This window comes from Oncorhynchus tshawytscha, linkage group LG02 (genome assembly GCF_018296145.1).
Source record: "Oncorhynchus tshawytscha isolate Ot180627B linkage group LG02, Otsh_v2.0, whole genome shotgun sequence".
Lineage (NCBI taxonomy): Eukaryota > Metazoa > Chordata > Actinopteri > Salmoniformes > Salmonidae > Oncorhynchus > Oncorhynchus tshawytscha.
In genome coordinates this window covers 44,786,590-44,814,561 of record NC_056430.1, presented here as the reverse complement: position 1 = coordinate 44,814,561, position 27,972 = coordinate 44,786,590, and the positions used below count along the sequence as shown (strand labels likewise).

Genomic DNA, 27,972 nt, shown 5'->3' with positions numbered 1-27,972 from the left:
CATGAGTGTGAGACTTACTTTATTTTTTACACATTTTTACCCAAAAAAATCAAAACATGGAAATGTCCACTCTACCCAAAAATACAATCAACTAAATCCAGCATTACTGCAAAAATGGAAGAGGCAAGTGGAAGTGGGAAAAGGTAAGGGACTTGGCTGTTTACCCTGCATTAAAGACCAACATTGGTTAAAGACAATTCTGATTTTCAAAAAAGTATATCACTTGTATTTAAGAACCAAAACAAGGAACAACTGTGCCATATACAGTAACAGTCAAAAGTTGACATATCTACTCATTCCAGGATTTCTTTATTTTTACTATTTTCTACATTGTAGAATAGTGAAGACATCAAAACTATGAAATAATCCTGTAGTAACAAAAAAAGTTAAACAAATCAAAATATATATTTGAGATTCTTCAAAGTAGCCACCCTTTGCCTTGATGACAGCTTTGCACACTCTTGGCATTCTCTCAACCAGCTTCACCTGGAATGCTTTTCGAACAGTCTTGAAGGAGTTCCCACATATGCTGAGCACTTGTTGGCTGCTCTTGCTTTACTCTGAGGTCCAACTATTCCCAAACCATTTCTATTGGGTTGAGGTCAGGTGATTGTGGAGGCCAAGTCATCTGATGCAGCAGTCCATCACTCTCCTTGGTCAAATAGTCCTTACACAGCCTGGTGATGTGTTTTTGGTAATTGTCCTGTTGAAAAACAAAATTATATTCACATTAAGTGCAAACCAGATGGGATGGCATATCGCTGTAGAATGCTGTGGTACCCATGCTGGTTAAGTGTGCCTTGAAATCTAAATAAATCACTGATAGTGTCACCAGCAAAGGACCCCCACACCCTCACACCTCCTCCTCCATGCTTCACGCTCTATCGGCAGGACAGAACAGCAGCCTCTGGTAAGACATGGGGTGAGGGCCTATGCATATCTGTAAACAATAGCTGGTGCATGATATCTAAGGAAGTCTCAAGGTTTTGCTCACCTGAGGTAAAGTATCTCATGATAAGCTGTTGACCACACCATCTACCTAGAGTTTATCTATATTTTTCGTAGCTGTCTACAAACCACCACAGACCGAGGCTGGAACTAAAACCTCACTCAATGAGCTGTATTCCGCTATAAGCAAACAGGAAAACGCTACCAGAGGTGGCGCTCCTAGTGGCGGCGTTCCTAGCGACACCAGGATGCTGCCTTCTAGGCAGAGTCCCTCTGTCCAGTGTCTGTTCTTTTGCTCATCTTAATCTTTTCTTTTTATTGGCCAGTCTGAGATATGGCTTTTTCTTTGCAACTCTGCCTAGAAGGCTAGCATCCCAGAAGTCGCCTCTTCACTGTTGACGTTGAGACTGGTGTTTTGCGGGTACTATTTAATGAAGCTGCCAGTTGAGGACTTGTGAGGCGTCTGTTTCTTAAACTAGAAACTCTAATGTACTTGTCCTCTTGCTTATTTGTGCACCAGGGCCTCCCACTCCTCTTTCTATTCTGGTTCGCGCCAGTTTGCGCTGTTCTGTGAAGGGAGTAGTACACAGCGTTGTACGAGATCTTCAGTTTCTTGGCAATTTCTCTCATGGAATAGCCTTCATTTCTCAGAACAAGAATAGATTGATGAGTTTCAGAAGAAAGTTATTTGTTTCTGGCCATTTTGAGCCTGTAATCGAACCCACAAATGCGGATGCTCCAGATACTCAACTAGTCTAAAGGCCGATTTATTGCTTCTTTAATGAGGACAACAGTTTTCAGCTGTGCTAACATAATTGCAAAAGGGTTTTCTAATGATCAATTTGCCTTTTAAAAAATGGTACACTTAGATTAGTTAACACAACGTGCCATTGAAACACAGGAGTGATTGTTGCTGATAATGGGCCTCTGTACGCCTATGTATTCCATTTTTTTTTTTTTGCCATTTCCAGCTACAATAGTCATTTACAACATTAACAATGTCAACACTGTTTCTGATCAATTTGATGTTATTTTAGATGGACAAATTGTTTTTGCTTTTCTTTCAAAAACAAGGACATTTCTAAGTGACCAAACTTTTGAATGGTAGTGTAGGTCCCAGAGGCTTCTAAACAGCTTCTATCCCCAAGCCATAAGACTCCTGGTCTAGGGGTTTTGTATGTTTATGGGGCTGTTTCCTTTCTAGGTAGTTTTGTATGTCTATGGTTGCCTAGATTGGTTCTCAATTAGAGGCAGCTGTCTGTCGTTGTCTCTGATTGGGAACCATATTTAGGCAGCCATGTTTTTGGGGTATTTTGTGGGTGATTGTCTTCCGTCTTTGTGTTTATGCACCAGATAGGACTGTTTCGGTTTTCACATTTGTTGTTTTGTATTTTGTAGTGTTCACGTTTATCGTCTATATTAAAGATGTTGAACACTAACCACGCTGCATTTTGGTCCTCTCCTTTAGCGGAAAGAAAAACCATTACAATAGCTAATCAAATGGCTACCCAGACCATTTGTATTGCCTCCCCCCTCATGCTGCGGCTACTCTCGGTTATTATCTATGCATAGACACTTTAATAGCTACCTACATGTACATAATTACCTTGACACAGGTACCCCCTGTATACAGTCACGCTATTTGCAACGGCCATTGTTGGTGGAAGAAGAGGAGGACCAATACGCAGCAAGTGTCCATATTGATAAGTTATTATCAAGAACACAAAATAACGAGACCGAAACAGTCCTGAACGGTGAATACAATAAAACACTGAAAATAATCACCCACAACTCAAAGGTGAAACCAGGCTACCTAAGTATGGTTCTCAATCAGGGACAACGATTGACAGCTGCCTCTGATTGAGAACCATACCAGGCAAAACACAGAAATCCCAAATTATAGAAAAAAGAACAGACTGCCCACCCCAACTCACGCCCTGACCATACTAAAACAAAGACAAAACAAAGGAACTAAGGTCAGAACGTGACACTATTGTTATTTACATCTTTAATTATTTGTTATTCTTATCTCTTACTTTTTTTGGGGGGGGGGTTTCTTAGAACTGCATTGTTGTTTAAGGGCTTCTAAGTAAACATTTCACTGTAAGGTATTCGTTGTTGTATTCGGCGCATGTGACAAATACAATTTGAAATATATTTTATATTTGATATTCTTCAAAGTAGCCACCCTTTGCCTTGATGACAGCTCTGCACACTCTTGGCATTCTCTCAACCAGCTTCACCTGGAATGCTTTTCCAACTCATCCCAAACCCTCTCAATTGGGTCCTGTTGAAAAACAAAATGATAGTCCCACTAAGCGCAAACCTGGATGGGATGGCGTATCGCTGCAGAATGCGGTTGTAGCCATGCTGGTTAAGTGTGCCTTGAATTCTAAATAAATCACAGACAGTGTCACCAGCAAAGCAACTCAACACCATCACACCTCCTCATCCATGCTTCACAGTGGGAACCACACATGCAGAGATCATCCGTTCACCTAAAATGTGTCTCACAAAGACACGGCGGTTGGAACCAAAAATCGCAAATTTGGACTCCTCAGACCAAAAAGGACAGATTTTCACCGGTCTAATGTCCATTGCTCGTGTTTCTTGGCCCAAGCAAGTCTCTTCTTATTGGTGTCCTGTAGTAGTGGTTACTTTGCAGCAATTCGACCATGACGGCCTGATTCACTCCATCTTCTCTGAACAGTTGATGTTGATATGGGTCAGTTAATAATTTATTTGGGCTGCAATATCTGAGGCTGATAACTCTAATGAACTTATCCTCTGTAGCAGAGGCAACTCTGGGTCTTCCTTTCCTGTGGCAGTCCACATGAGAGCCAGTTTCATCACAGCGCTTGATGGTTTTTGCAAATGCACTTGGAGAAACTTTCAAAGTTCTTGACATTTTCCAAATTGACTGACCTTCATGTCTTAATGTAATGATGGAATGTTGTTTCTCTTTACTTATTTGAGCTGTTCTTGCCATAATATGGACTTATTTGACCAAATAGTGCTATCTTCTGTATACCATCTCTACCTTGTTACAACACAACTGATTGGCTCAAACGCATTAAGAAGGAAAGAAATTCCACAAATTAAGACACACCTGTTAATTGAAATGCATTCCAGGTGACTACCTCATGAAGCTGGTTGAGTGAATGCCAAGAGTGTGCAAAGCTGTCACCAAGGCAAAGGGTGGCTACTTTGAAGAATCTCAAATATATATTTTGATTTGTTTAACACTTGTTTGGGTTACTAGATTATTCCATGTGTGTTATTTCATAGTTTTGATGTATTCACTATTATTAGAAAATAGCAAAAAATCATGAAATGAATAGGTGTGTTCAAACTTTTGACTGGTACTATGCATGCATGTATGTACGTACGTACGTATGTATGCAAATATATATTGGGGATTGGAAATGATGCAGACAATTACATTGATGGAATCTACTTTCTAGCCGCACTATTAAATCTGATCTACCCCCCAACAAATGTTATAAAATCCTATACTGTCACCCTCAGCCAGCATCACAACTGTATACAACTATTTGACATTGTACACAGTGTTATATAATTGTAAAGAATGTATTTATTCCTCGTGTCACTATTTCTATTTTAAATATTTTTTTATTTAATATTTGTATTTCACCTTTATTTAACCAGGTAGGCTAGTTGAGAACAAGTTCTCATTTGCAACTGCGACCTGGCCAAGATAAAGCATAGCAGTGTGAACAGACAACAACACAGAGTTACACATGGAGTAAACAATAAACAAGTCAATAACATAGAAGAAAAACAGAAAAATAATCTATATACATTGTGTGCAAAAGGCATGAGGAGGTAGGCAATAAATAGGCATGAGGAGTGAATAATTACAATTTAGCAGATTAACACTGGAGTGATAAATGATCAGATGAACATGTGCAGGTAGAGATACTGGTGTGCAAAAGAGCAGAAAAGTAAGTAAAATAAAAACAGTATGGGGATGAGGTAGGTAAATTGGGTGGGCTATATACCGATGGACTATGTACAGCTGCAGTGATCGGTTAGCTGCTCAGATAGCAGATGTTTAAAGTTGGTGAGGGAGATAAAAGTCTCCAACTTCAGAGATTTTTGCAATTCGTTCCAGTCGCAGGCAGCAGAGAACTGGAAGGAAAGGCGGCCAAATGAGGTTTTGGCTTAGGGATGATCAGTGAGATACACCTGCTGGAGCGCGTGCTACGGGTGGGTGTTGCCATCGTGACCAGTGAACTGATTTAACTCTGTATCGTTGAAAAAGGACACGTAAGCATTTCACTGTTGGTCTCTACCTGTTGTTTTAAGAAGCATGTGACAAATAAGTTGTTTATTTTGTCTGAAGATGCCTACATTTACACCACAAGCCCTCTCACCTCTCATTGCTTTCTCTTTCTTCTTACTCTCTTGGTACTCCGCAATTTTTTTGTGGAAGAATCCTACATTTTAAAAAACAAACAAGACAGGTGAAAAGCAAATTAATCATTGCTAGGTGGGTAAGTGAATATACATCTATGAAAAATGTTTTTAAAGTTACCCACACATCTATCTTTGGAAGTACAAAGTTATATTGTATTCTACTACATTCTTTTCTGTCAGATAGTGATGCGGTCAGACCTTCCTGTGTGGGCCGTCTCTCCACTTCCTGTATGAAGATGTCAAACATCTGTGTCTGGATAAAACGCTTGACAAAATGTTGGCTGGCCTTGTGCTCGGAGGCCTTGCAGAAGCTCTTCTTCTGGAACACCCCGGGCTGCCTACCGCTGCTTCCTTTGACATGGGAGGAGAAGTGACCCACCGTCTTCACAAAGAAGGAGAGGAAGGCCTCCGAGACCACCTTGTTTAACTCCTCTGAGGCTAGACACAATACACAGAGTGAAGAGAATACAGACGTTTCAGTCAGGATGCTGAGGAGGTGTCTATAAAAACATATTTTGGAAGTCCTCCGACAACACGCCTCTACTATGTTCTCATGCTGGACAAAACACGGCGTGAACAGAAGATTCAGTCAGTTTGAAAGTATTGTCTGCTATAAGACATCCTATGATGCTGACACAATCATAGGTTGGAAAGAGCATTTCGTATTATTCTGTTCGTAAATACCGTATACTCCATTTAGAATGATATGTTACGTTTCGTATGGTATGTATTAATTTGAGGATGTCCATCACCCATTTCGTATGATATTACCCATTACAATTTCTACAATATGTTACGAATTTGTAAAACGTATTATATGTTACGAATTCTAGCTAGGTGGCTAACGTTAGCTAGGGTGCTAACGTTAGCTAGGCTAGGGGTTAGGGTTAAGTTTAGGAGTTAGGTTAAAGGGTTAGGTGAAGGGTGAGCTAACATGCTAAGTAGCTCCAAAGTAGCTAAAAAGTTATTAAAAAATTACTATTTAGCTAAAGTTGTCCATGATGAGAATGAACTCGCAACTTTTGGGTTACTAGAAGTTCGCCCGACCAACCACCCTCCTTTCATTTTTGCCTTAAGTAACCATCCGTCCTCTGAAACCATATCAAATGTAACATTTCAAACTAAAGAGTGTCACGGATTTACATACAGAATACCCCAAAATGCTCTGAGACCAGATTGCTGGATCAACTTATGCATTGCAGTACTAGAGGTCGACCGATTAATTGGATGGCCGATTAATTAGGGCCCATTTCAAGTTTTCATAACAATCGTAAATCTATTTTTGGACACCGATTTGGCTGTTTTTTAATATTTTTTTTAACACCTTTATTTAAGTAGGCAAGTCAGTTAAGAACACATTCTTATTTTCAATGACGGCCTAGGAATGGTGGGTTAACTGCCTTGTTCAGGGGCAGAACGACAGATTTTTACCTTGTCAGATCGGGGATTCAATCTTGCAACCTTACGGTTAACTAGTCCAACGCTCTAACCACCTGCCTCACATTGCACTCCACGAGGAGCCTGCCTGTTACGCGAATGCAGTAAGAAGCCAAGGTAAGTTGCTAGCTAGCATGAAACTTATCTTATAAAAAAACAAATCAATCATAATCACTAGTTAACTACACATGGTTGATGATATTACTAGTTTATCTAGCGTGTCCTGCGTTGCATATAATCGATGCGTTGCGCATTCGCGAAACAGGACTGTCGTTGTTCCAAAGTGTACCTAACCATAAACATCAATGCCTTTCTTAAAATCAATACACAAGTATATATTTTTAAACCTGCATATTTAGTTAATATTGCCTGCTAACATGAATTTCTTTTAACTAGGAAAATTGTGTCACTTCTCTTGCAACAGAGTCAGGGTATATGCAGGAGTTTGGGCCGCCTGGCTCGTTGCGAACTGTGTGAAGACTATTTCTTCCTAACAAAGACAGCCAACTTCGCCAAACGGGGGATGATTTAACAAAAGCGCATTTGCAAAAAAAGCACAATCGTTGCACGAATGTACCTAACCATAAACATCAATGCCTTTCTTAAAATCAATACACAGAAGTATATATTTTTAAACCTGCATATTTAGCTAAAAGAAATCCAGGTTAGCAGGAAATATTAACCAGGTGAAATTGTGTCACTTCTCTTGCCTTCATTGCACGCAGTCAGGGTATATGCAACAGTTTTGGCCGCCTGGCTCGTTGCGAACTCATTTGCCAGAATTTTACGTAATTATGTCATAACATTAGACTCATGGATGCCACCCATTAGATAAAATACGGAACGGTTCTGTATTTCACTGAAAGAATTAAACGTTTTGTTTTCGAGATGATAGTTTCCGGATTCGACCATATTAATGACCCAAGGCTCGTATTTCTGTGTGTTATTATGTTATAATTAAGTCTATGATTTGATAAAGCAGTCTGTCTGAGCGATGGTAGGCACCAGCAGGCTCGTAAGCATTCATTCAAACAGCACTTTCGTGCATTTTGCCAGCAGCTCTTCGCAATGCTTCAAGCATTGCGCTGTTTATGACTTCAAGCCTATCAACTCCCAAGATTAGGCTGGATGTGAAATGGCTAGCTAGTTTTAATTATTTATTTTTACCTTTATTTAACTAGGCAAGTCAGTTAAGAACAAATTCTTATTTTCAATGACAGGAACAGTGGGTTAGGAACAGTGGGTTAACTACCTGTTCAGGGGCAGAACGACAGATTTGTACCTTGTCAACTCGGGGATTTGAACTTGCAACCTTCCGGTTACTAGTCCAACGCTCTAACCACTAGGCTACCCTGCCGCGGGGTGTGTGCTAATAGCGTTTCAAACGCCACTTGCTCTAAGACTTGGAGTAGTTGTTCCCCTTGCTCTGCATGGGTAATGCTGCTTCAAGGGTGGCTGTTGTCGATGTGTTCCTGGTTTGAGCCCAGGTATGAGCGAGGAGAGGCGCAGAAGCTATACTGTTACACTGGCAATACTAAAGTGACTATAAGAACATCCAATAGTCAAAGATATATGAAATACAAATGGTATAGAGAGAAATAGTCATATATTAAATAACTACAACCTAAAACTTCTTATCTGGGATTTTTGAAGACTCATGTTAAGGAACCATCTATTGCAGGATAAATCAATCTAAAAGTTTACATAGCTGGCCATATATGGATGTTATGTTTTACTTTATGGGTTGGTTGTGTAGGCTTCATCTAACCCATCGCTTTCTACTACATATAATAATATCTTTACATTAATATGATTTATAAGTCCAAAAATGGATATAGCAACTACAGATTGCCCATTTTAAGTCTCAAAAGTGTGCAAGTTTGAGCATGTGTCCATTAGACCTAAGAATTTATTTGTTTTTCATCATCATGAATTAGATTGAGCAATAAAAGCCCCACTTTTATTCCATAGGCTGGGATCAACCCTATGCAGCTGTTGAGCACACTGGCTGTCCACTGGTTTCAAAAACAATGATTGAAAAACAGCTTAAACTTCTTGAATTCAACCATTATTGGGTTCAAATACACATTTAGAGTTCTGAACAGCCATCCACAACAACCATAATCCGTAAGGCGCAAATAGCTAAATCAGAGAATAGCAGTGTGATTCACAACAATGCGCTATGTAGATATCAATAATAAGTGATATCCGTATCGCCATAGACAACACCACTGCTCTCATCCTTACCTCCAAGTGTTTTTTCAGGTTGGAAAATCTTTGGCTAACATCAGTCGCAACATTGGAAGACATAGCTTGGACTGTAGCCCACAAAAGCCTATTCCTGCTCTTTTCCCGCGATCCATCATACACATTTGGAGTGTCATCATAGTGGTCTCTGACTTGTGGTCAGACATGCTCAGGTGGAACAAAAATCTTTTTTCAGTGCTGATTTGAATGTCATTGAGACCCCACCACACAAACATCCTTTCTGAATTTAAAAAGGAATCTAGTTTTTCCAAAGAATCTGTAATCTGATTACAATATTATTTCTGGTACCGTAACTGATTAGATACTGTCTTTCTGTAATCCCTTACAAATCCATTACTTCAACCCTGTGCGAGATATGTATATTTCTATTACAGCAACCATGAAGCCCATTTCGTTGCACATCCATATTCTTTTTCACTCATTCTTCACAGAGGATCTCAGTTCTATTATTGGGTTTGTATGGACCGTGACGCTAACTTATATGGTTCGATCTGTCAGTCTTAGCTGAAATCGAATTAAAGTCTGAGTCACTCTTTATTTAAGGGCTCGATAGTGTTTGCCAGCTGAGAGTACTTGTGAACCAAGCGCAAACCGATTTTACCTGTAGCACGGAAATGTCGGCAGTCAGAGGTCAACAGCGCGCTGAACGATCGGTAGACGAACGGGAGATCCTTATTTGGTGTGACCTGTGAGACCCTTAACTGTTTACTGGAACCTCTTAAAAAGCCATTTCAGCCCAATAAACAAGAGTGAAATCCCTGGATGTGTTGATAGTACAAATTCCCTCAGATTGTGTTTGGCCCTAGTCATCGGTTATCTACGTCGTCATAACAAAATGGAGGACGGGTCCACTCACTGGAGTTGTCTCTTCTGCAACACAAGGCCTGGAGAAGCTCCTCCTGTAGTTTCTCTGGTAGGATGGTGCTCTCGTCTCCTATCTGTGCCAGAGAGAGGGGATACACACACAGACAGGAACGTGAGAGGTTGTTGTCAGACCAGCGGTAATGTTTAGGTATTTCTGAGAACACACACACATTTGGCCAGAGAGAGAGAAAACATTGAATAGAACTGGTCTGAACTGCACACACACACACACACACACACACACACACACACACACACACACACACACACACACAGAATACAAAATGAGAATCATGTGGGGAGGAGTGATACTAGTTTACTGATATGATTGTGTTATGATTATTTCTGTATGTTTGGTTCTGAACCCGAGGGGGGAAATACATGCAATACTTACACAGGTTATGAAGGTTCTCTCTGCTCCTTCTGTCAGATCCACAATGAGCATCTGTTTGTAAGACAGAATAACACACATTAAGACAGATCTGCATGTGTGAGGAGAGAGAGAGGACACACACACACAAATAAATAGACAAACATAAATCTTCAGGTTGGAGATAACCAGCGAGTGTGTGTGTTTTCCATAGACTGTAATCGTGTTAGTAGTTGCTTAACGAGTGTCACTGGATAGCTTCCATCTGCAGCCTGTAACACAGTGTAGAGGCCAGAATGCCTTAACCCAAACACACCAGTAAACAGACAGTAAAACAACTGATTGTTCACGGCACTCAACAACTGCCCTTAAAAGGCATACTTCAGCATCTACTACCCCTACTATCTATGAACCCACGGATAACATTTTTATATCTCTGCGTGTAGTTTGAAGGAAGTAGCTAGCGTTAGCACAATGATTGGAAGGTTATGGTAACTGCTAGCATGCTAGTAGATTCCATAGATTTCCAGTCACTGTGCTAACTTTGGTTAGCATTGGCTCACGAAACAACCTCTAAATTTGTTCATATTAGACATAAAAATGGTATTAATGAGTTCCTCTGACTCTGGGGAGGTAGATAAAGGGTTTCATTGCCAAAATCCCAAAGCATCCCATGAAACTTATTGGGAAAAATAAAAATGGCAATTCTGGCTTTTTTCCCCAACAAACAACTCATCATCACAGTGTTTTTTTTAAGCTGACATATACACAAACACATTATTCTGCTCTGCCAGACACAGAACACACACTCACATCGCTCTGGTCGGTGACATCATCCAGTTTGCTCCTTTGGACACCAAGTAGGTAGGGAGTGGGTGCCATGACGACATCAATCAGCACTGAGGGAACGATGGAGATGAAGGTGTGTTGCCATGTGAACGGGTAGAGCAGCGCCGCAACTGCATGCAGCACCTGAGACAGGGTACTGTAGGAGGGGAAGCAGGTACAAACTTCACACCCATTCAACATGCAGACAACAGGCCTGCCCATGTCCCAGACAACCCAGGCTCAGTGATGTCCTTTTTGGGGTTAGGATTAGGGTAGATGTTAGGGTTGTACCTGAGTTCTTCAGCCATGAAGATGATTCGTCGTTCAAGCACGGTGGACGCAAACACCTTCAGCACCTCCTCATTTGTGAGACAGTGGAACAGTGTCCGGAAATCCACATGCTCCAACCATGAGTCCAACGGCCTCGTCAAACTGATGATCTGGAGACGCACAGGCCAGGGGCAGAGCGACAGCAGGTCTTCAGTGTGTGTATACATTTGTGTGTCTGTATCTTAGTGCCGTAATCTAGGATGAAGGTCCTGATCCTAACGCTTTACCTGAAGCTCTCCCGCACTCTGTTTGTGCCATTGTGTGTGTGCACATGTGCTAGGGTGTGTGTGTCAAGGCAATTATAGTAAACTAAAAATGAATCATGAAAAAACAATTTAGTCAAAATCAGGGGGGTAAAAATCAAATGGGGTTGTGATGGAAAATGTTCTGTTTGTGCTTTTCTAATAACCAATTTCTGTGTTCATGCAAGTGACTGACTATCAGTATCTGCAATTTAATGAAAAAATCTCATTTTCAAGGTCTCAGCTTGGAGAGAAGAAGCCTTGTGAGGTATTGGTCTGTCACATGCATGAACCTAACTTTAATGATGAATGATGACTAAGCTAAATCATGCCTTTGTAACATGCCTGTGAACAGTATATAAGAGATCTAACGAGACTGCCCCAATAGAGCTCCTGACAGACGTGTACTATGGTGCATCAAGTTTGTTGGAACCTCTCCAGTTAAATTAACAGTTAAGATCTACTTCCAAGTGTCCCTGTGTATAATTTTTTTTCTAATGGGGTTTTCAACCTTCTGAATCTGGCAGGTCACATTGAGACTGATTTTAGATCATTAAAAAAAAAAGGTAGACGGTTGCCATGGGCAACGCCACAGATATTGGGTGTGTTAGGGTGGTAAGGTTACAGCAGCAGACTATATGCAAAAGTCAAGGAGTGAAATTGGAGGAGGTGCATCGGCGATCGCCGAAAGTCGGACACTAATGTGGTTTTCCAACAGCCAGGCTCAGATCAACATGGCAGTGTTGCCATCGTCTTTAGAAATTTAGAAATAAACATGTATCTAATCCCTATATCACACACGCTGTACTGACATGATATAATGTGCATTGTAAAATAAATGAATGAGAGCCTTATTTGTATGTCCCCATAAATTGCAGCAAATTGGCTCCTGTTTCAATCATGTCTTTATTCGCGTGGGTCAAACAAAAACATCCTAATGACTGGTTGATAATACAGCCTCCCACAATGCAGGCGATGGCTTCAGGATGACATTAGTGAAGAGCAACTACAGAAACCTATAGTTGACCGCAGTCAAACCTTCCAACCTACTGTTAACTTTGTGCATCTACATCATCTCACTGAGTCTACCTTTAAACCTAACCTATGACCTGACCCATCACTATGTATTACTGCTACCAAGTGGCAAGAAGTGACATCAAAAAACACAAACTATACAACACATAAATGGCTCCCAGCCTCCCACGCACAGGAGGTTGGTGGCACCTTAAATTGGGGAGGACGGGCTCATGGGAATGGCTGGAGCAAAACCAGTGGAATGGCATCACATGGTTTGATGCCATTCCATTTGCTCCTTTCCAGCCATTATTATGAGCTGTCCTCCCCTTAACAACCTCCACTGCTCCCAGGCATTTGCTACTTTCTGTCACTAACACTAAAACTAAACAATTGAAATGTTTTTATAAAACTTGAAATAAATTAAATCTAGTAAAGGGGATCTGAAAACTAATAGAAATAAAAACAAATATAAAAAAACATTTTAACAACCTTGGTGTGTGTGTGTGAACCATAGCCAGGTTCCTCTCTAAGTTTCTTCCTAGGTTTTGGCGTTTCTAGGGAGTTTTTCCTAGCCACCGTGCTTCTACACCTGCATTGCTTGCTGTTTGGGGTTTTAGACTGGGTTTCTGTACAGCACCTTGAGACATCAGCTGATGTACGAAGGGCTATATAAATACATTTGATTTTAATTTGATTTGTGTGTGTATCGATACTCCATACCTCTGTTCCAGACTCTGGAATGAAGCTCTTGATCTTGACAGTGTTTCCAGGAGCAGGGAACGGCGCCTCCCTCAGGCTTTGCATGAATGGATAGATCATCGCCATAGAGATCTGCCGGCGCTTCTCCACCTCATCAAAGATCTGAAGCACACATAGATATAGAATTATAAATCACCATTAAAACCATAGTAGCGCTCTGTTGTGGGAAGACAGGCCTCCATATTAAGCATACCATTTAGAATGTACCATCAGGTTTAAGTGTATTGCAAATCAGACTTATGATCGATGCTTTATATTACTCATCTATCTGATAAGGTTGTCATCTAAGTTTGTGTGTGTGTGTAGGTAGATGAGTGTCTCTCAGGTTGTAAATAGTTATAAGTAGTTTATCATAAACAGACTATCAGGTACCTTTGGAGCCTAATAAAGTAGGGAAATCATATCTCCCTGTGTCTGAGCAAAAGGTTAAAAGGGCAAAACTAAAAACAGCTGGTTTATCTTCCTCTCACGCACACGCACACACACACACACACACACACTTCTGTGCAGTGCACCCAAGTAGACGCACTCAGACGCCCACTTAAATACACAGACAAACTGCTGACAACAAATAGACTCCTTACCTGCCTCAGCAAAGATAATCTACTGTAAGGATTAGAAGACATCCTCGCGGAATGAGAGCATCAGTTCAACACACTCTGTGTCTGTGTATGTGTGCATGCGTCTGCAAATGCATGTGTGTGTGTTACATTGGCCACCACGCTCACCTTAGAAAAGAGTCCAAAACAGGCCACCCGACTGATGATGCAATAGGCCTCCGGAGCCCGCGCCCCTTTGCCATGGGGCTGTAAGAAAACAGTCAACGACATCATGTTCATGAGAAACAAGAAAACACAATACCAGAGATTATTCTCATGTCCTATCATGAGAATTACACCATGGATGATCTATTTACCAGTAACCTCCTGCAGTAGCCATTCTTCCTACTGCCGTCGACCTCCGTCAGAACAAAGGAGAAGGTCTCACTGCAAAAAGAGAGAGCATAGAGAGAGAGGGAGAGAGAAACAGATTAGCAAAGTGAACCTGCATCTACTCTATCAACATGTGTTATATCCATCTTCAACCAAAACTGTTTTCCAAAAGAGAACGTAGGATAAAGAAAAACGAGACTACACAGAACAAAGGTCTCTTCCCCCCCCTATCTTATAGTGGACGGTTCCTGCTTCCCTATCGAACATCCTGCTAGTCAGTGGAGCCAGACAGGAAAGCAAGGAAATGGAGAGAGAAGAGAGGTAACAACAGATTGTAGAGTTAATGACAGTAGGTAACCTGGAGACTTATTTGCATTGGTGTCCAGGTGGAGGAACAGAATCATAGAGGAAGCACTGACTGGCTTAAAGAAGGGATCCATTGTAATGAAAATAATACGGCCATTTCTTCTGGCTGTACAAAATAGTCTCTCCTCTCTATTCAAACCTGTTCTCTGGCAGATGAATAGAACAGACAGAGAGATGCCTCTGCTTTCTGGGTCAAAGTGAAGTTGTTTGCAAGATATGATGCTTTGCAGTTTGCAAAATTTGCACACGAACAACACATACACACACAGATATATTTTCAGCCAAGTGTGACTCTGAACGTGAGAGAAAACAATCAGTAAGGTGGGGGGGGGCAGAAACAAAGAGACGAGCACAGAGAAAGAGAGATGAGGACAGTGACAGGTGGAGAATATGAGAGGTGGCACGTACCTGGGGTATTCAGTGAGGGGGGCCCAGTTGACCCCCTCTGGGAAACAGAAAAGGAGGATGGCTTTCAGGGACTTCTCTTCTTCCTCTCTCTGTGAGAGCTCCATATTAGCAAGCTACAACACACACACATTTTAGAGTGTTGCTCACTATGTGTGTGTGTGTGTGTGTGTGTGTGTGTGTGTGTGTGTGTGTGTGTGTGTATTAAGTCAGTGTCGGTCTGACCTTGGGAAACTGATATGTGATCTGGGGTTCATACGTCCCTTGCCCCCTCTTCTTCCCTAAGCTGACCACCACCAGGTACTCAAAGAAAGAGGTCACCGCGAGGGCTGGGGCAGTAGGCTGAGGCAGGGTCAAATCCCTATCACTCCCTAAAACACAGACAGAGAGGGACAGTCAACTAACTGTGGCTTGGAATGGTGGTTCTCATAAGTCTAGGAGGACCATGAAATAGTTTTCGTTCCAAACTCCACATGGCTTGGAACAGAATAATTTTATTTTGGTATTCTGCTAGTCCAGTAGGCCAAAGTAATTTGCTATATATCATGCATTGATGACCATGGAAGATGTGAGTGAATATTTAAGTTAGGATTCAGCGCTATACTAGTTTAGGCGGATGCCTATACAATGATTTATAGATTAAAACAAAATACTTAAGGCCTCCCGAGTGGCACAGCAGCCTAACCAGAGCACAGCAGCCGGCGTCACTACAGACTCAAATTCGATCCCAGGTTCTGTCATTACCAGCCGCGACCGGGAGTCCCATAGGGCGGCGCACAATTGGCCCAGCAACGTCCGGGTTAGGAGAGGGTTTGGCCGGAGGGACTTTACTTGGCTCATCGCACTCTAGCAACTCCTTGTGGTGGGCTGGGCACCTGCAGGCTGACCTCGGTCGTTAGTTGAACGGTGTTTCCTTCGACACATTGGTGCAGCTGGCTTACGGGATTAAACAAGCAGGTGTTAAGAAGCGCAGTCTGGCGGGTCATGTTTCGGAGGACGCATGATTCGATCTTCACCTCTCCCGAGCCCGTTGGGGAGTTGCAGCGATGAAACAAGATCATATTCACAAAATTGGGAGAAAAAAGGGGGAAAACATGTTTATTTTAATTTTATAAAAATAACACTCCAAAGGAAGCTAAAGAGCTAAGAGGAACAGTGTGTAAACCAACAGAAACCACAAGAGGAGAAACAAACACAGAGAAATGATAGCAGGAAGTGCCACTGACAACGGCATCAGTCTTACATAAAGGTGGTTTTGGCCTATGGGGTAGAAGATGCCAGTGGAAGCCTAAGAATGAGGATTTGTTCAAAAGACAATGTGACAATTCCCCTTGTTACTTGTTACCCACCAGTGACAGTTGTGTGACAGTTCAGGTATGACTGTGCTGCTTTCTGCAAAACAAGCAAATACTTCTGCTAGTCTACCATGTGATCACCATGGTAACACCAGTTAAGCCCCAATACAACCAGTAAGCTAGATGGTCACCGACATAACGGTGTCCCTGATGACTTGCCATAGCAGATGATATGCACTGTCAAATACCAGGAGCTGTGTCTTTTTTTAATACTAAACCATGTCTAAAAGTACATTATAGAAAATATCCAGCAGGGTCCAGCTTATCCTGGCTACCTCTCTTAAAAGACAATCTGAATTCCTCCCATATCTCCAGGATTAGTCTAAGTGAATTTCTGGAGGGAGAAAAATGTGTGTTTATAAGGAGGTGTCGTTTTGTGTTTTAGGAATCCAATGTGTTTGCCCGGAGTGAGAGCGAACAAAGCAGTCAAGGCTAAATCTTTGTGTCTGCTTGACAGGCGTGTTTAGCTCATGATCACGATGATACATGCTTGCCTCTTACTGTATGTTGGTGTAGAGATTTGTGATGAACCTTTTCCAATGACGTCTAATGTATGTCCTATACACCCTTTGGCTCAGTTCCATTTCACCAAAAGGCCCAAAATGGAATGGGCCCACTTCGAAAGAAAAACACTCACGGTCTCTGTGGAACTTATCCTGGAGGGTTGAAAACATGGTACTGAGCCGTTTCATTGGCCCATAGTCCCCCGCATCAACCTCATTGGACATCTTGGCACCTGTTGAGGAAGGAAGAGAGGCGAGTAATAAAGTGAGATGAGAGGATATAAAGTACCAAGTTAGCATTGTGGAAACCCCCAGGATTTCCCACACAGCTTCTTACACTTATCCAGATGTTTACGATTAGAAATTGCCTTAATAAAGAAAGTAAGGAAATAAGGTCTTGTGTGAGTAATAGTAGGAAAAATGACCCTCACTTTCACTTTTACTCCCCCCCCCTTTGAGCTCAGACAATAGTTGTAGGTTAAGAGGTTGACATGAGGAGACAATAGTTGTAGGTTAAGAGGTTGACATGAGGAAAAGTGACCAATCAGTCATTAAGAATGTGTCATCTCCTGTTGATGTGTCATCTCCTACAGACTGGAGGTATCACTCCTTGTGAAGACGTTTTAAAGGAGAAAATAAGTCACTGACATTTTTATTTAGAAATACAAGAGGTGAATGAGACAAAGGGAGAAAAAGACTGAAGTACTGTACAGTACTGTACAAAAAAATACACTGAGAGAGAGCGAGAGGGAAAAAAAGGAACTTGAAAACGAAGTAAGAAAGACTGGTTGAACTACTGCTTAGACGAGTGTTGAATGATGGCGCACAGCACAACACACTTGCCACTTGTTCAGGCTCTAAATGACCTCTGAACCACAAGCCCTCTAATCAATTAAGCCAGCACAAAAATGTATTTCAGAGACTTAAAGGCACACACTACCAGTCAAAGGTTTGGACAAACCTATGCATTTAAGTTTTTAAAATATATTTTCTAATAGTGAAGACATCAAGACTATGAAATAACACATATGGAATCATGTAGTAACCATGATTGGTTATGAAATCAAAATATATTTTATATTTGAGATTCTGTCATCTTGCCTTGATGACAGCTTTGCACACTCTTGGCATCCTCTCAACCAGATTCATGAGGTAGTCACCTGGAATGCATTTCAATTAACAGGTGTGCCTTGTTAAAAGTTAATTTGTGGAATACAGAAGAAAGCACTATTTGTCCCCAGTCCACCTGGCCGTGCTGCTGCTCCAGTTTCAACTGTTCTGCCTGCGGCTATGGAATCCTGACCACTTCACCGGACGTGCTACCTGTCCCAGACCTGCTGTTTTCAACTCTCAAGAGACAGCAGGAGTGGTAGAGATACTTTTAATGATCGGCTATGAATAGCCAACTGACATTTACTCCTGAGGTGCTGACTTGCTGCACCCTCGACAACTACTGTGATTATTATTATTTGACCATGCGGGTCATTAATGAACATTTGAACATCTTGGCCATGTTCTGTTATAATCTCCACCCGGCACAGCCAGAGGAGGACTGGCCACCCCTCATAGCCTGGTTCCTCTCTAGGTTTCTTCCTAGGTTCTGGCCTTTCTAGGGAGTTTTTCCTAGCCCCAGTGCTTCTATACCTGCATTGCTTGCTGTTTGGGGTTTTAGGCTGAGTTTCTGTACAGCACTTTGAGATATCAGCTGATGTACGAAGGGCTATATAAATACATTTGATTTGATTTAAAATACCAAGTCCATATTATGGCAAGAACAGCTCAAATAAGCAAAGAGAAACAACAGTCCGTCATTACTTTAAGACATGGTCAGTCAATGCGGAACATTTCAAGAACTTCGAAAGTTTCTTTAAGTGGAGTCGCAAAACCCATCAAGTGCTATGATGAAACTAGCTCCAAAGAGGATGGCCACAGGAAAGGAAGACCCAGAGTTACCTCTGCTGCAGAGGATGAATTCACTAGAGTTCACTGCACCTCAGATTGCAAATTTGAGATTTTTGGTTCCAACCGCAGTGTCTTTGTGAGACGTAAAATAGGTGAACAGATGATCTCTGCATGTGTGGTTCCCACCGTGAAGCATGGAGGAAGAGGTGTGATGGTGTGAAGGTGCTTTGCTGGTGACACTGTCAGTGATTTATTCATAATGTAAGGCACACTTAACCAGCATGGCTACGACCGCATTCTGCAGCGATACTCCATCCCATCCAGGTTTGCGCATAGCAGGACTATCATTTTGTTTTTCAACAGGACCCAATTGAGAGGGTTTGGGAATAGTTGGACCGCAGAGGGAATGAAAAGCAGCCAACAAGTGCTCAGCATATGTGGGAACTCCTTCAAGACTGTTGGAAAAGCATTCCTCAGGAAGCTGGTTGAGAGATTGCACACTCTAGGCAAAGCTGATTTCAAGGCAAAGGGATCTAAAATGTATTTTGATTTGTTTAACACTTTTTTGGTTACTACATGCATCCATGTGTTATGTCATAGTTTTGACATCATTATTATTCTGCAAATAGTAAAAAAATCAAATAAAAAATACAAGTTTGGCTGGTCATGTTTTGGAGGACACGACCAGACAGTGCAAATCGTCCGGGTAGCCATTTGATTACCTGTTCAGGAGTCTTATGGCTTGGGGGTAAAAACAGTTGAGAAGCCTTTTTGTCCTAGACTTGGCACTCTGGTACCGCTTGCCATGCGGTAGTAGAGAGAACAGTCTATGATTGGGGTGTCTGGGGTCTTTGAACATTTTTAGGGCCTTCCTCTGACACTGCCTGGTGTAGAGGTCCTGGATGGCAGGCAACTTAGCCCCAGTGATGTACTGGGCCGTACGCACTACCCTCTATAGTGCCTTACGGTCGGAGGCCGAGCAATTGCTGTACCAGGCAGTGATGCAACCATGCTCTCGATGTTGCAGGTGTAGAACCTTTTGAGGATGCCAACAAGTGCCAAATCTTTTTAGTTTCCAGGGGGGGAATAGGCTTAGTCATGCCCTCTTCACGACTGTCTTCGTGTGTTTGAACTAGAGGTCAACTGATTATGATTTTTCAACGCCAATACCGATAATTGGAGGACCAAAAAAGCCGATACCGATTAAAAAATAAAAAATAAAAATGTATTTGTAATAATGACAATTACAGCAATACTGAATTAACACTTATTTTAACTTAATATAATACATCAATAAAATCAATTTAGCCTCAAGTAGATATTGAAACATGTTCGATTTGGTTTAAATAATGCAAAAACAAAGTGTTGGAGAAGAACGTAAAAGTGCAATATGTGCTATGTAAGAAAGCTAACGTTTCAGTTCCTTGCTCAGAACATGAGAACATATGAAAGCTGGTGGTTCCTTTTAACATGAGTCTTCAATATTCCCAGGTAAGAAGTTTTAGGTTGTAGTTATTATAGGACTATTTCCCTCTATACCATTTGTATTTCATTAACCTTTGACTATTGGATGTCCTTATAGGCACTTTAGTATTGCCAGTGTAACAGTATAGCTTCCGTCCCTCTCCTCGCTCCTCCCTGGGCTCGAACCAGCAACACAACGACAACAGCCACCACATCTAAGCAGTGTTACCCATGCAGAGCAAGGGAAACAACCACCCCAAGGCTCAGAGCGAGTGAAATTTGAAACACTATTAGCGCGCTAACTAGCCAGCCATTTCACTTCGGTTACACCAGCCTCATCTCGGGAGTTGATAGGTTTGAAGTCATAAACAGTGCAATGCTTGACGCACAACGAAGAGCTGCTGGCAAAACGCACGAAAGTGCTGTTTGAATGAATGTTTACGCGCCTGCTTCTGCCTACCACCGTTCAGTCAGATACTTAGATAGTTGTATGCTCGGTCAGATTATATGCATCACAGGACACACTAGATAATAACTAGTCATATCATCAACCATGTGTAGTTAACTAGTGATTATGATTGATTGTTTTATATAAGATTAGTTTAATGCTAGCTAGCAAATTACCTTGGCTTACTGCATTTGCGTAACAGGCAGTCTCCTTGTGGAGTGCAACGAGAGAGAGGCAGGTCGTTATTGCATTGGACTAGTTAACTGTAAGGTTGCAAGATTGGATCCCCCAAGCTGATAAGTTGAAAATCTGTCTTTCTGCCCCTGAACAAGGCAGTTAACCCACCGTTCCTAGGCCGTAATTGAAAATAAGAATGTGTTCTTAACTGACTTGCCTAGTTAAATAAAGATTAAATAAAGGTGTAAAAAATAATAATAATGTAAATCGGAAAATCGCCGCCCAAAAATACTGATTTCCGATTATTATGAAAACTTGAAATCGGCCCTAATTAATCAGCCATTCCGATTAACCAGTCGACCTCTAGTTTGGACCATTCTAGTTTGTTGGTGATGTGGACACCAAGGAACTTCTCAACCTGCTCCACTACAGCCCCGTTGAAGAGAATGGGGGCGTACTCGGTCCACATTTTCCTGTAGTCCACAATCATCTCCTTAGTCTTGGTTATGTTGAGGAATAGGTTGTTATTCTGGCACCACCCGGCCAGGTCTCTGATCTCCTCCCTATAGGCTGTCTCGTCATTGTCGGTGATCAGGCTACTGTTGTGTCGTCTGCAAATGTAATGATGGTGTTGGAGTCGTGTTTGGCCATGCAGTCGTGGGTGAACAGGCAGTACAGGAGGGGAATGAGCATGCACCCCTGGGGGGCTCCAGTGTTGAGGATCAGCGTGGCAGATGTGTTGCTGCCTACCCTCACCACCTGGGGGCGGCCCGTCAGGAAGTCCAGGATCCAGTTGCAGAGGGAGGTGTTTAGTCCCAGTTTAGTCCCATCACTAGCTTAGTGATGAGCTTTGAGGGTACTATGGTGTTGAACGCTGAACTGTGGTCAATGAATAGCATTCTCACATAGGTGTTCCTTTTGTCCAGGTGGGAAAGGGCAGTGTGGAGTGGAATAGAGACTGCATAATCTGTGGATCTGTTTGGGCGGTATGCAAATTGGAGTGAGTCTAGGATTTCAGGGATAATGGTGTTGATATGAGCCATTACCAGCCTTTCAAAGCACTTCATGGCTACGGATGTGAGTGCTACGGGTCTGTAGTCATTTAGGCAGGTTGCCTTTGTATTCTTTTAGTCTGGTAGGCTCGTGTCAGTCGGCAGCTTGCGGCTGTGCTTCCCTTTGTAGTCTGTAATAGTTTGCAAGCCCTGCCACAAGACGAGCGTCGGAGCCGGTGTAGTATGATTCAATCTTAGCCCTGTATTGACGCTTTGCTTGTTTGATGGTTCGTCGCAGGGCATAGCAGGATTTCTTATAAGCTTCCGGGTTTGAGTCCCGCACCTTGAAAGCGGCAGTTCTACCCTTTAGCTCAGTGCGAATGTTGCCTGTAATCCATGACTTCTGGTTGGGGTATGTACGTACAGTCAATGTGGGGACGTCATCCTCGATGCACTTATTGATAAAGCCAGTGACTGATGTGGTGTACTCCTCAATGCCATCGGAAGAATCCCGGAACATGTTCCAGTCTGTGATAGCAAAACAGTCCTGTAGTTTGGCATCTGCTTCATCTGACCACTTTTTTATAGACTGAGTCACTGGTGCTTCCTGCTTTAATTTTGGCTTGTAAGCTGGAATCAGGAGGATAGAGTTGCAGTCGGATTCACCAAATGGAGGGCGAGGGAGAGCTTTGTACGCGTCTCTGTGTGGAGTACAGGTGATCTAGAATATTTTCCCCTCTGGTTGCACATTTAACATGTTGATAGAAATTAGGTAGAACTGATTTAAGTTACCCTGCATTAAAGTCTCCGGCCACTAGGAGCACCGCCTCTGGGTGAGTGGTTTCCTGTTTGCTTATTTCCTTATACAGCTGACTGAGTGTGGTCTTAGTGCCAACATCTGTCTGTGGTGGTAAATAAACAGGCACAAAAAGTATAGCTGAAAACTCTCTAGGCAAGTAGTGTGGTCTGCAGTTTATCACAATATACTCTACTTCAGGCGAGCAAAATCGAGAGACTTCCTTAGATTTTCATGCACCAGCTGTTGTTTACAATTATGCGGCAAGTGACGGTAATGGCAGCTTTCCCACTCGCCGTCGGCGGATCCTAACGAGGCCTCCTGCTCAGTGTCCTCTGTGCCAGCGTCTCTTCCTCCTGCAAATAACTGGGATGTTGGCCTTGTCGGATGTTTGGAGAATGTCCTGTGCGTCCTGCTTATTGAAGTAAAAATCTTTGTCTAATCCAAGGTGAGTGATCGCTGTCCTGACATCCAGAAGCTCTTTTCTGCAGTAAGATACGGTTGCAGAAACATTATGTACAAAATAAGTTACAAATAACGCAAAAAAACATAATAGCACAATTGGTTGGACGCCTGTAAAACTGCTGCCATTTCTTCCGATGTCATTTTAACTGGTACCGTACATAATGGGGGATTGACATATACTAACGTTAGCAATTTATGTTATTCTTCAATACCACAAACTCCAAAGCAAATCAGGGGGAGGAAAATAGGTTTATTCAAAGAGGACAAATCATACGGGGAGGTAGATGGTCATTCTCCCCTGTCCTCAGTGATGCTCTCCAGCAGATCTCTCCAGTTGTTCTCTCCCCCGAACAAAGGGACAGCGTATAGTTTTATAACCCAGCCCTAGCCTGTGGTTAACCAATTAGAATTCCTTGCAATAAAACTAGCCAATGGCCAAATAACAAGTATCCTATTTCAAAAGACATATTCCTTCCATTTCTCTGAACCATTAATCAATAATTCCCTATTACAGAAAAAACACTTTCCCTTAATCATTATTACAATAGTGACTTCTCATCCTTTTGACCTCTCATCCTCTGACTCTGCGTTGTGTATTTATCTTTGACATATTCTTACACTAACAATCAAAACACCAACAATTCACACAATGAAGTCATGAATCAATGACAGTCAACAAATTGGCGGGAAAAGCGTATTCTGGAAAGAGAAGTGCATTGTGCATCTGGACGCTTGGCCAATCCTACATCTGCATTGGCCATGCAGCATTTACGGTGATATGGCCTCAGCAGTAGTCAGGGCATTCATACTTATTGCGCTTCACAGAGCAGTGCAGAGCTGTTGTCAAGGAAGTGAGTGTGTGTTTTCTACAGGATGTACCGCCTCCACCTACCGTCAACCAATCATGTCAATGAGGTGCTATGTAGAGCCCTCCGCATTGTTACAATATTTGGGAAGCGTATGGCGATGCTGTACAGAGCTCGATTTGGACTCTGCATGCTTCTGGAGGCCCCGCAATTGTGTCACACCCTCCATATGGAGCCTCCCACCACATTTTCAAATCAAGCATAAATTGACTTTTAGTCTAGGCCTCAGCATTGGATTAGTTCACTGAGATGGGCGCAAATATATAGATTAAATTGATTGAACATGATTTGGGAAGGCACACACCTGTCTATATATGGTCCCACAGTTGACAGTGCATGTCAGAGCAAAAACCAAACCATGAGGTCGAAGGAATTGTCCGTAGAGCTCCGAGATAAGATTGTGTCGAGGCACAGATCTGGGGAAGGGTACCAAAACATTTCTGCAGCATTGAAGGTCCTCAAGAACACAGTGGTCTCCATCATTCTTAAATGGAAGAAGTTTGGAACCACCGAGACTCTTACTAGAGCTGGCCGCCCGACCAAACTGAGCAATCGGGTGAGAAGGGCCTTGGTCAGGGACTAAGAACCCAATGGTCACTCTGACAGAGCTCCAGAGTTCATCTGTGGAGATGGGAGAACCTTCCAGAAGGACAACAGTCTCTGCAGCACCCCACCAATCACAAGAATGAGACAAACTCCCCAAATACAGGTGTACCAAGCTTGTAGCGTTATACCAAAGGCTGTAATCGCTGCCAAAGTGCTTCAACAAAGTACTGAATAAAGGGTCTGAATACTTACGTAAAATGTGATCAGTATTTTTTTTAAATAAAATCTGCAAAAATGTCTAAAAACCTGTTTAAGCTTTGTCATTATTGGCTATTGTGTGTAGATTGATGAGGGAAAAAAAACAGTTAGAATAAGGATGTAACGTAACAAAAATTTGGAAAAAGTAAAGCGGTCTGAGTACTTTCCAAAGGCACTGTATGTTTCCCTTTCTGTCATCTGGTGGTCAAAGCAAGTGTGAAAACAGTCTGGACAACCCCCCCCCCCTTTCTCTCTCCCTTTCCAGGTAATGTCACCTCTCCCAGCTCTTACCGACACCTACCATTGGGCCCTGCATTTACTGTAACCAGCATCCTTACCCAGTGAGAAACCGACCGACACCGGACGTCCATGGATGTTGAAAAGTAGTTCAAATTAGGTCAGTCCGCCCTGGCCTGGATTTCAACGTCCACAGACGTTTTTTTTTGCAACGGTCCGGACAAGCTTTAATTTAAACGTCCTGATCTAATCTAATCTAATCCAATCAGACTCCTATTTTTCACAAGTTTGGAGAGTACAGTACAATACAGTAAAGTTTTTAAAAAGCTCAGTACAGTCATGTACAGTAAAATATAGTTCATTACAGTACATAGTATAGCACATTGAGTTGAGCACACTATAATGTACTGTACTCTACTAAACTACTTTACTGTAATGTCCAAACTTGTGAAACATAAAACATTTATGATTGGTTCAGAGTTGGTCCGGTCCAAACAAATTTGGTCTTGTTTGGAGGCAGAGCTCATTAAAAATCATAGCCAGTGTGTAGAATAATACCCACATATGCAAAGGAGGATATTGCATATTTCTACAGTTGTGTACCTATTTAGGATACATCCCCATGAAGAGAATGACATTTATATACATAATTATGCATTTCTATGTAGCACAGTTCAGGGATCCATGATGAAATTCCATTACCGCAATTCTGTTACCGGGTGTCAATCTACTTCACTGTAGTTCAATAACAAAAAATATATGTTTTCAAACTCAAGATGTCATGTCATAGCTGACACCCCACCCCATTCTTTCGGCAGACATCTTTGAATCTTAATTCAGAGCAGATATTTAAGACTTCTTGGGAAAACATTGCTTCAAAAACGGAGGGAGATTTTACCGAAATTCTGTTACCAAACATTCATCTGCACAGTTCTTCCAGTAAATGTGTTTTTGTAAATGTCTGTGTCAATTGTTAAAAGTAAAAGTCCTTCTGCATGGAGTTGTGTGTTAAACTTTGAAATCGATGTTTTCTTTGGCACACTTTTTTTCAGTGAAAAATCTGAGTCTCGGCCCATTTTCGTAACCGTGGAATAGCCCAGATGTTCCCCTGCTGCCGCCAGATGGCGCAAATGACAGACGACGTAAAGATGACCGCGCCATCTGGCATCAACAGGGCTTGCCAGTATGTACGCTAGCTAGTTGGCAAAACACCATTAAAATGTTTGTCCATAATTTCTTCCATTTTGAAAACTAGCTAGCATACAGAACAACTTCCTACAAAATGTGTCCTACCTGGTCCGAATGCAGTGACTAACAGAACACATACCATCCCCTGCAACAGGCGTGTGGGGGGAAAGTTTTTGAAATGTACCATTCAATCAAATCTTGCAGCTGGTAGACAGAGGACCATTTAAACGGTTTTTTCAATACAACATTCTCCAGACCTCCAGGCATGACAACGAAGTGATTTTGGCAGTATTGCAACATGACTAGCCCATACGCAACTGCCAACAGTTGGAGTATTGCTGAGTACAGAAAATATAGGCCTATGGAGTACCACAGTATGAGTCATAATACCCATAAAAACTACATTTTCGAATTGAAGCATAAATAGAGCTGAATATATTGATGTCACCTTTACATGAGAGATGTAAATGGTTATCAAAACGTCACGCCAGGTTAAGCCTACACAAAACAAATTCCCTATGGGAAAATGGATGTTGGAAAAATGATTGGAACTATTTCCCGTTTTATGGGTATTGTGACACATCAACCATTATAACTAATAATTTGTACTGAAATGGATAATCCATATAAACTGATGTGAAAAGGTGTAGCCTATCTGTGTTTAAGAATGTTTTTTGCCTTCTGGAATTCATCGGTAAATTTAAAAAAAAGAAGAAACCTTAAGTATACAACAATTACAGCAAGAAAAACGGAAACAACAGTAATATCAATAGCAAATACTCACTTTTCGCAGAATCTTTCAATAAGTAACCTAAACTCCCCTAAACATTTTAGTTGCTCTTCAATGTAGGTCTTCTTCCAAACCAAACTCACAAGCAACGTCGCAGCCCGTCGTTCAGTTGCCAACTGGAAAAGAGCGGGTGGCACAAGTAATCGATTTCCTGGAACCGTTTCTATTCCACCTCAGTGGAAGATGTGCCGCATTCTGCGGGTGAACCGGAGGGACACTGGTGGAAGACAGCTAGACCCTACTCTCTTTATCTTCCAGAAACTAGATGAGTTACTTTGGTTGCCGGAGTCGCGTGAGTTGCTTGTTAGGTATATTTATTGAAAAAACAGAACCAAGTACAGGTTATCTAGGCGACAATACAAATTAATTTTACAGACACCATCACTTACGTCAGGTGCGTGGCCAAAGGGGAGGGGACTGACACGCTCTTTTCCTTTGCTCCTGGAAGCCTATTGTCTTATACTTACCATCCCCTCTTGCAGTCTTTGAATATGATGAGAAGGTATGGGCCTAATATTGATCTTGGTGCCATGACTGATTTCTCATGTATGTTCTCATATTACCTGACATGCATATACAACAGTCAGCAAGTAGCCTAGGCTATGTTTCTCATGTTCCTGGCTGACTTTTTTTTGTGTTCAGGTCTCCCTCCAACCATCATTTTCTAGTCATGCTTATTGGTCAAAGACTGTAAATTAATATCATAGCAGCAAGGGCGAATAGGGTCATCTTGAGACTTTTTAGAGCAATTGTTCCCCCTGGTGGAAAATATGAGGATA

General features: G+C 42.0%; 1 protein-coding gene across 5 annotated transcripts; it reads right to left on the bottom strand.

Moving 5' to 3' along the window:
- Positions 1-425: 425 nt before the first annotated feature.
- LOC112244823 (DENN domain-containing protein 2D) lies at positions 426-27,660 on the bottom strand. Of its 5 annotated transcripts, none has more exons than XM_024412624.2 (14): positions 27,583-27,660; positions 17,199-17,297; positions 15,432-15,577; positions 15,210-15,322; positions 14,420-14,489; positions 14,232-14,309; positions 13,465-13,605; positions 11,447-11,595; positions 11,141-11,312; positions 10,352-10,402; positions 9,950-10,031; positions 5,587-5,826; positions 5,346-5,408; positions 426-703 (listed from the first exon to the last, which is right to left on the bottom strand). In XM_024412624.2, the coding sequence occupies exons 2-14, from the start codon at positions 17,287-17,289 to the stop codon at positions 669-671; spliced, it is 1,431 nt and encodes a 476-aa protein (XP_024268392.1). In that variant the 5' UTR covers positions 17,290-17,297; positions 27,583-27,660; the 3' UTR covers positions 426-668. The 5 variants fall into 5 exon arrangements, with proteins under 5 accessions (XP_024268392.1, XP_024268391.1, XP_042155344.1 ...); XM_024412623.2 differs by lacking the exon at positions 27,583-27,660 and adding an exon at positions 27,188-27,568; XM_042299410.1 differs by lacking the exon at positions 27,583-27,660 and adding an exon at positions 21,055-21,073.
- Between the last annotated feature and the right edge of the window lie 312 nt (positions 27,661-27,972).

What these genes read in the sequence shown, in the direction of transcription:
- LOC112244823 (XM_024412624.2), bottom strand. Translation starts at nt 17,289, where the DNA reads ATGTCCAATGAGGTTGATGCGGGGGACTATGGGCCAATGAAACGGCTC. An exon ending in CCCCTCACTGAATACCCCAG is followed by an intron (nt 14,490 to 15,209) that starts GTACGTGCCACC and finishes CTCTTTTTGCAG; the next exon opens with TGAGACCTTCTCCTTTGTTC. An exon ending in ATGTCACCGACCAGAGCGAT is followed by an intron (nt 10,403 to 11,140) that starts GTGAGTGTGTGT and finishes TCTTACAAACAG; the next exon opens with ATGCTCATTGTGGATCTGAC.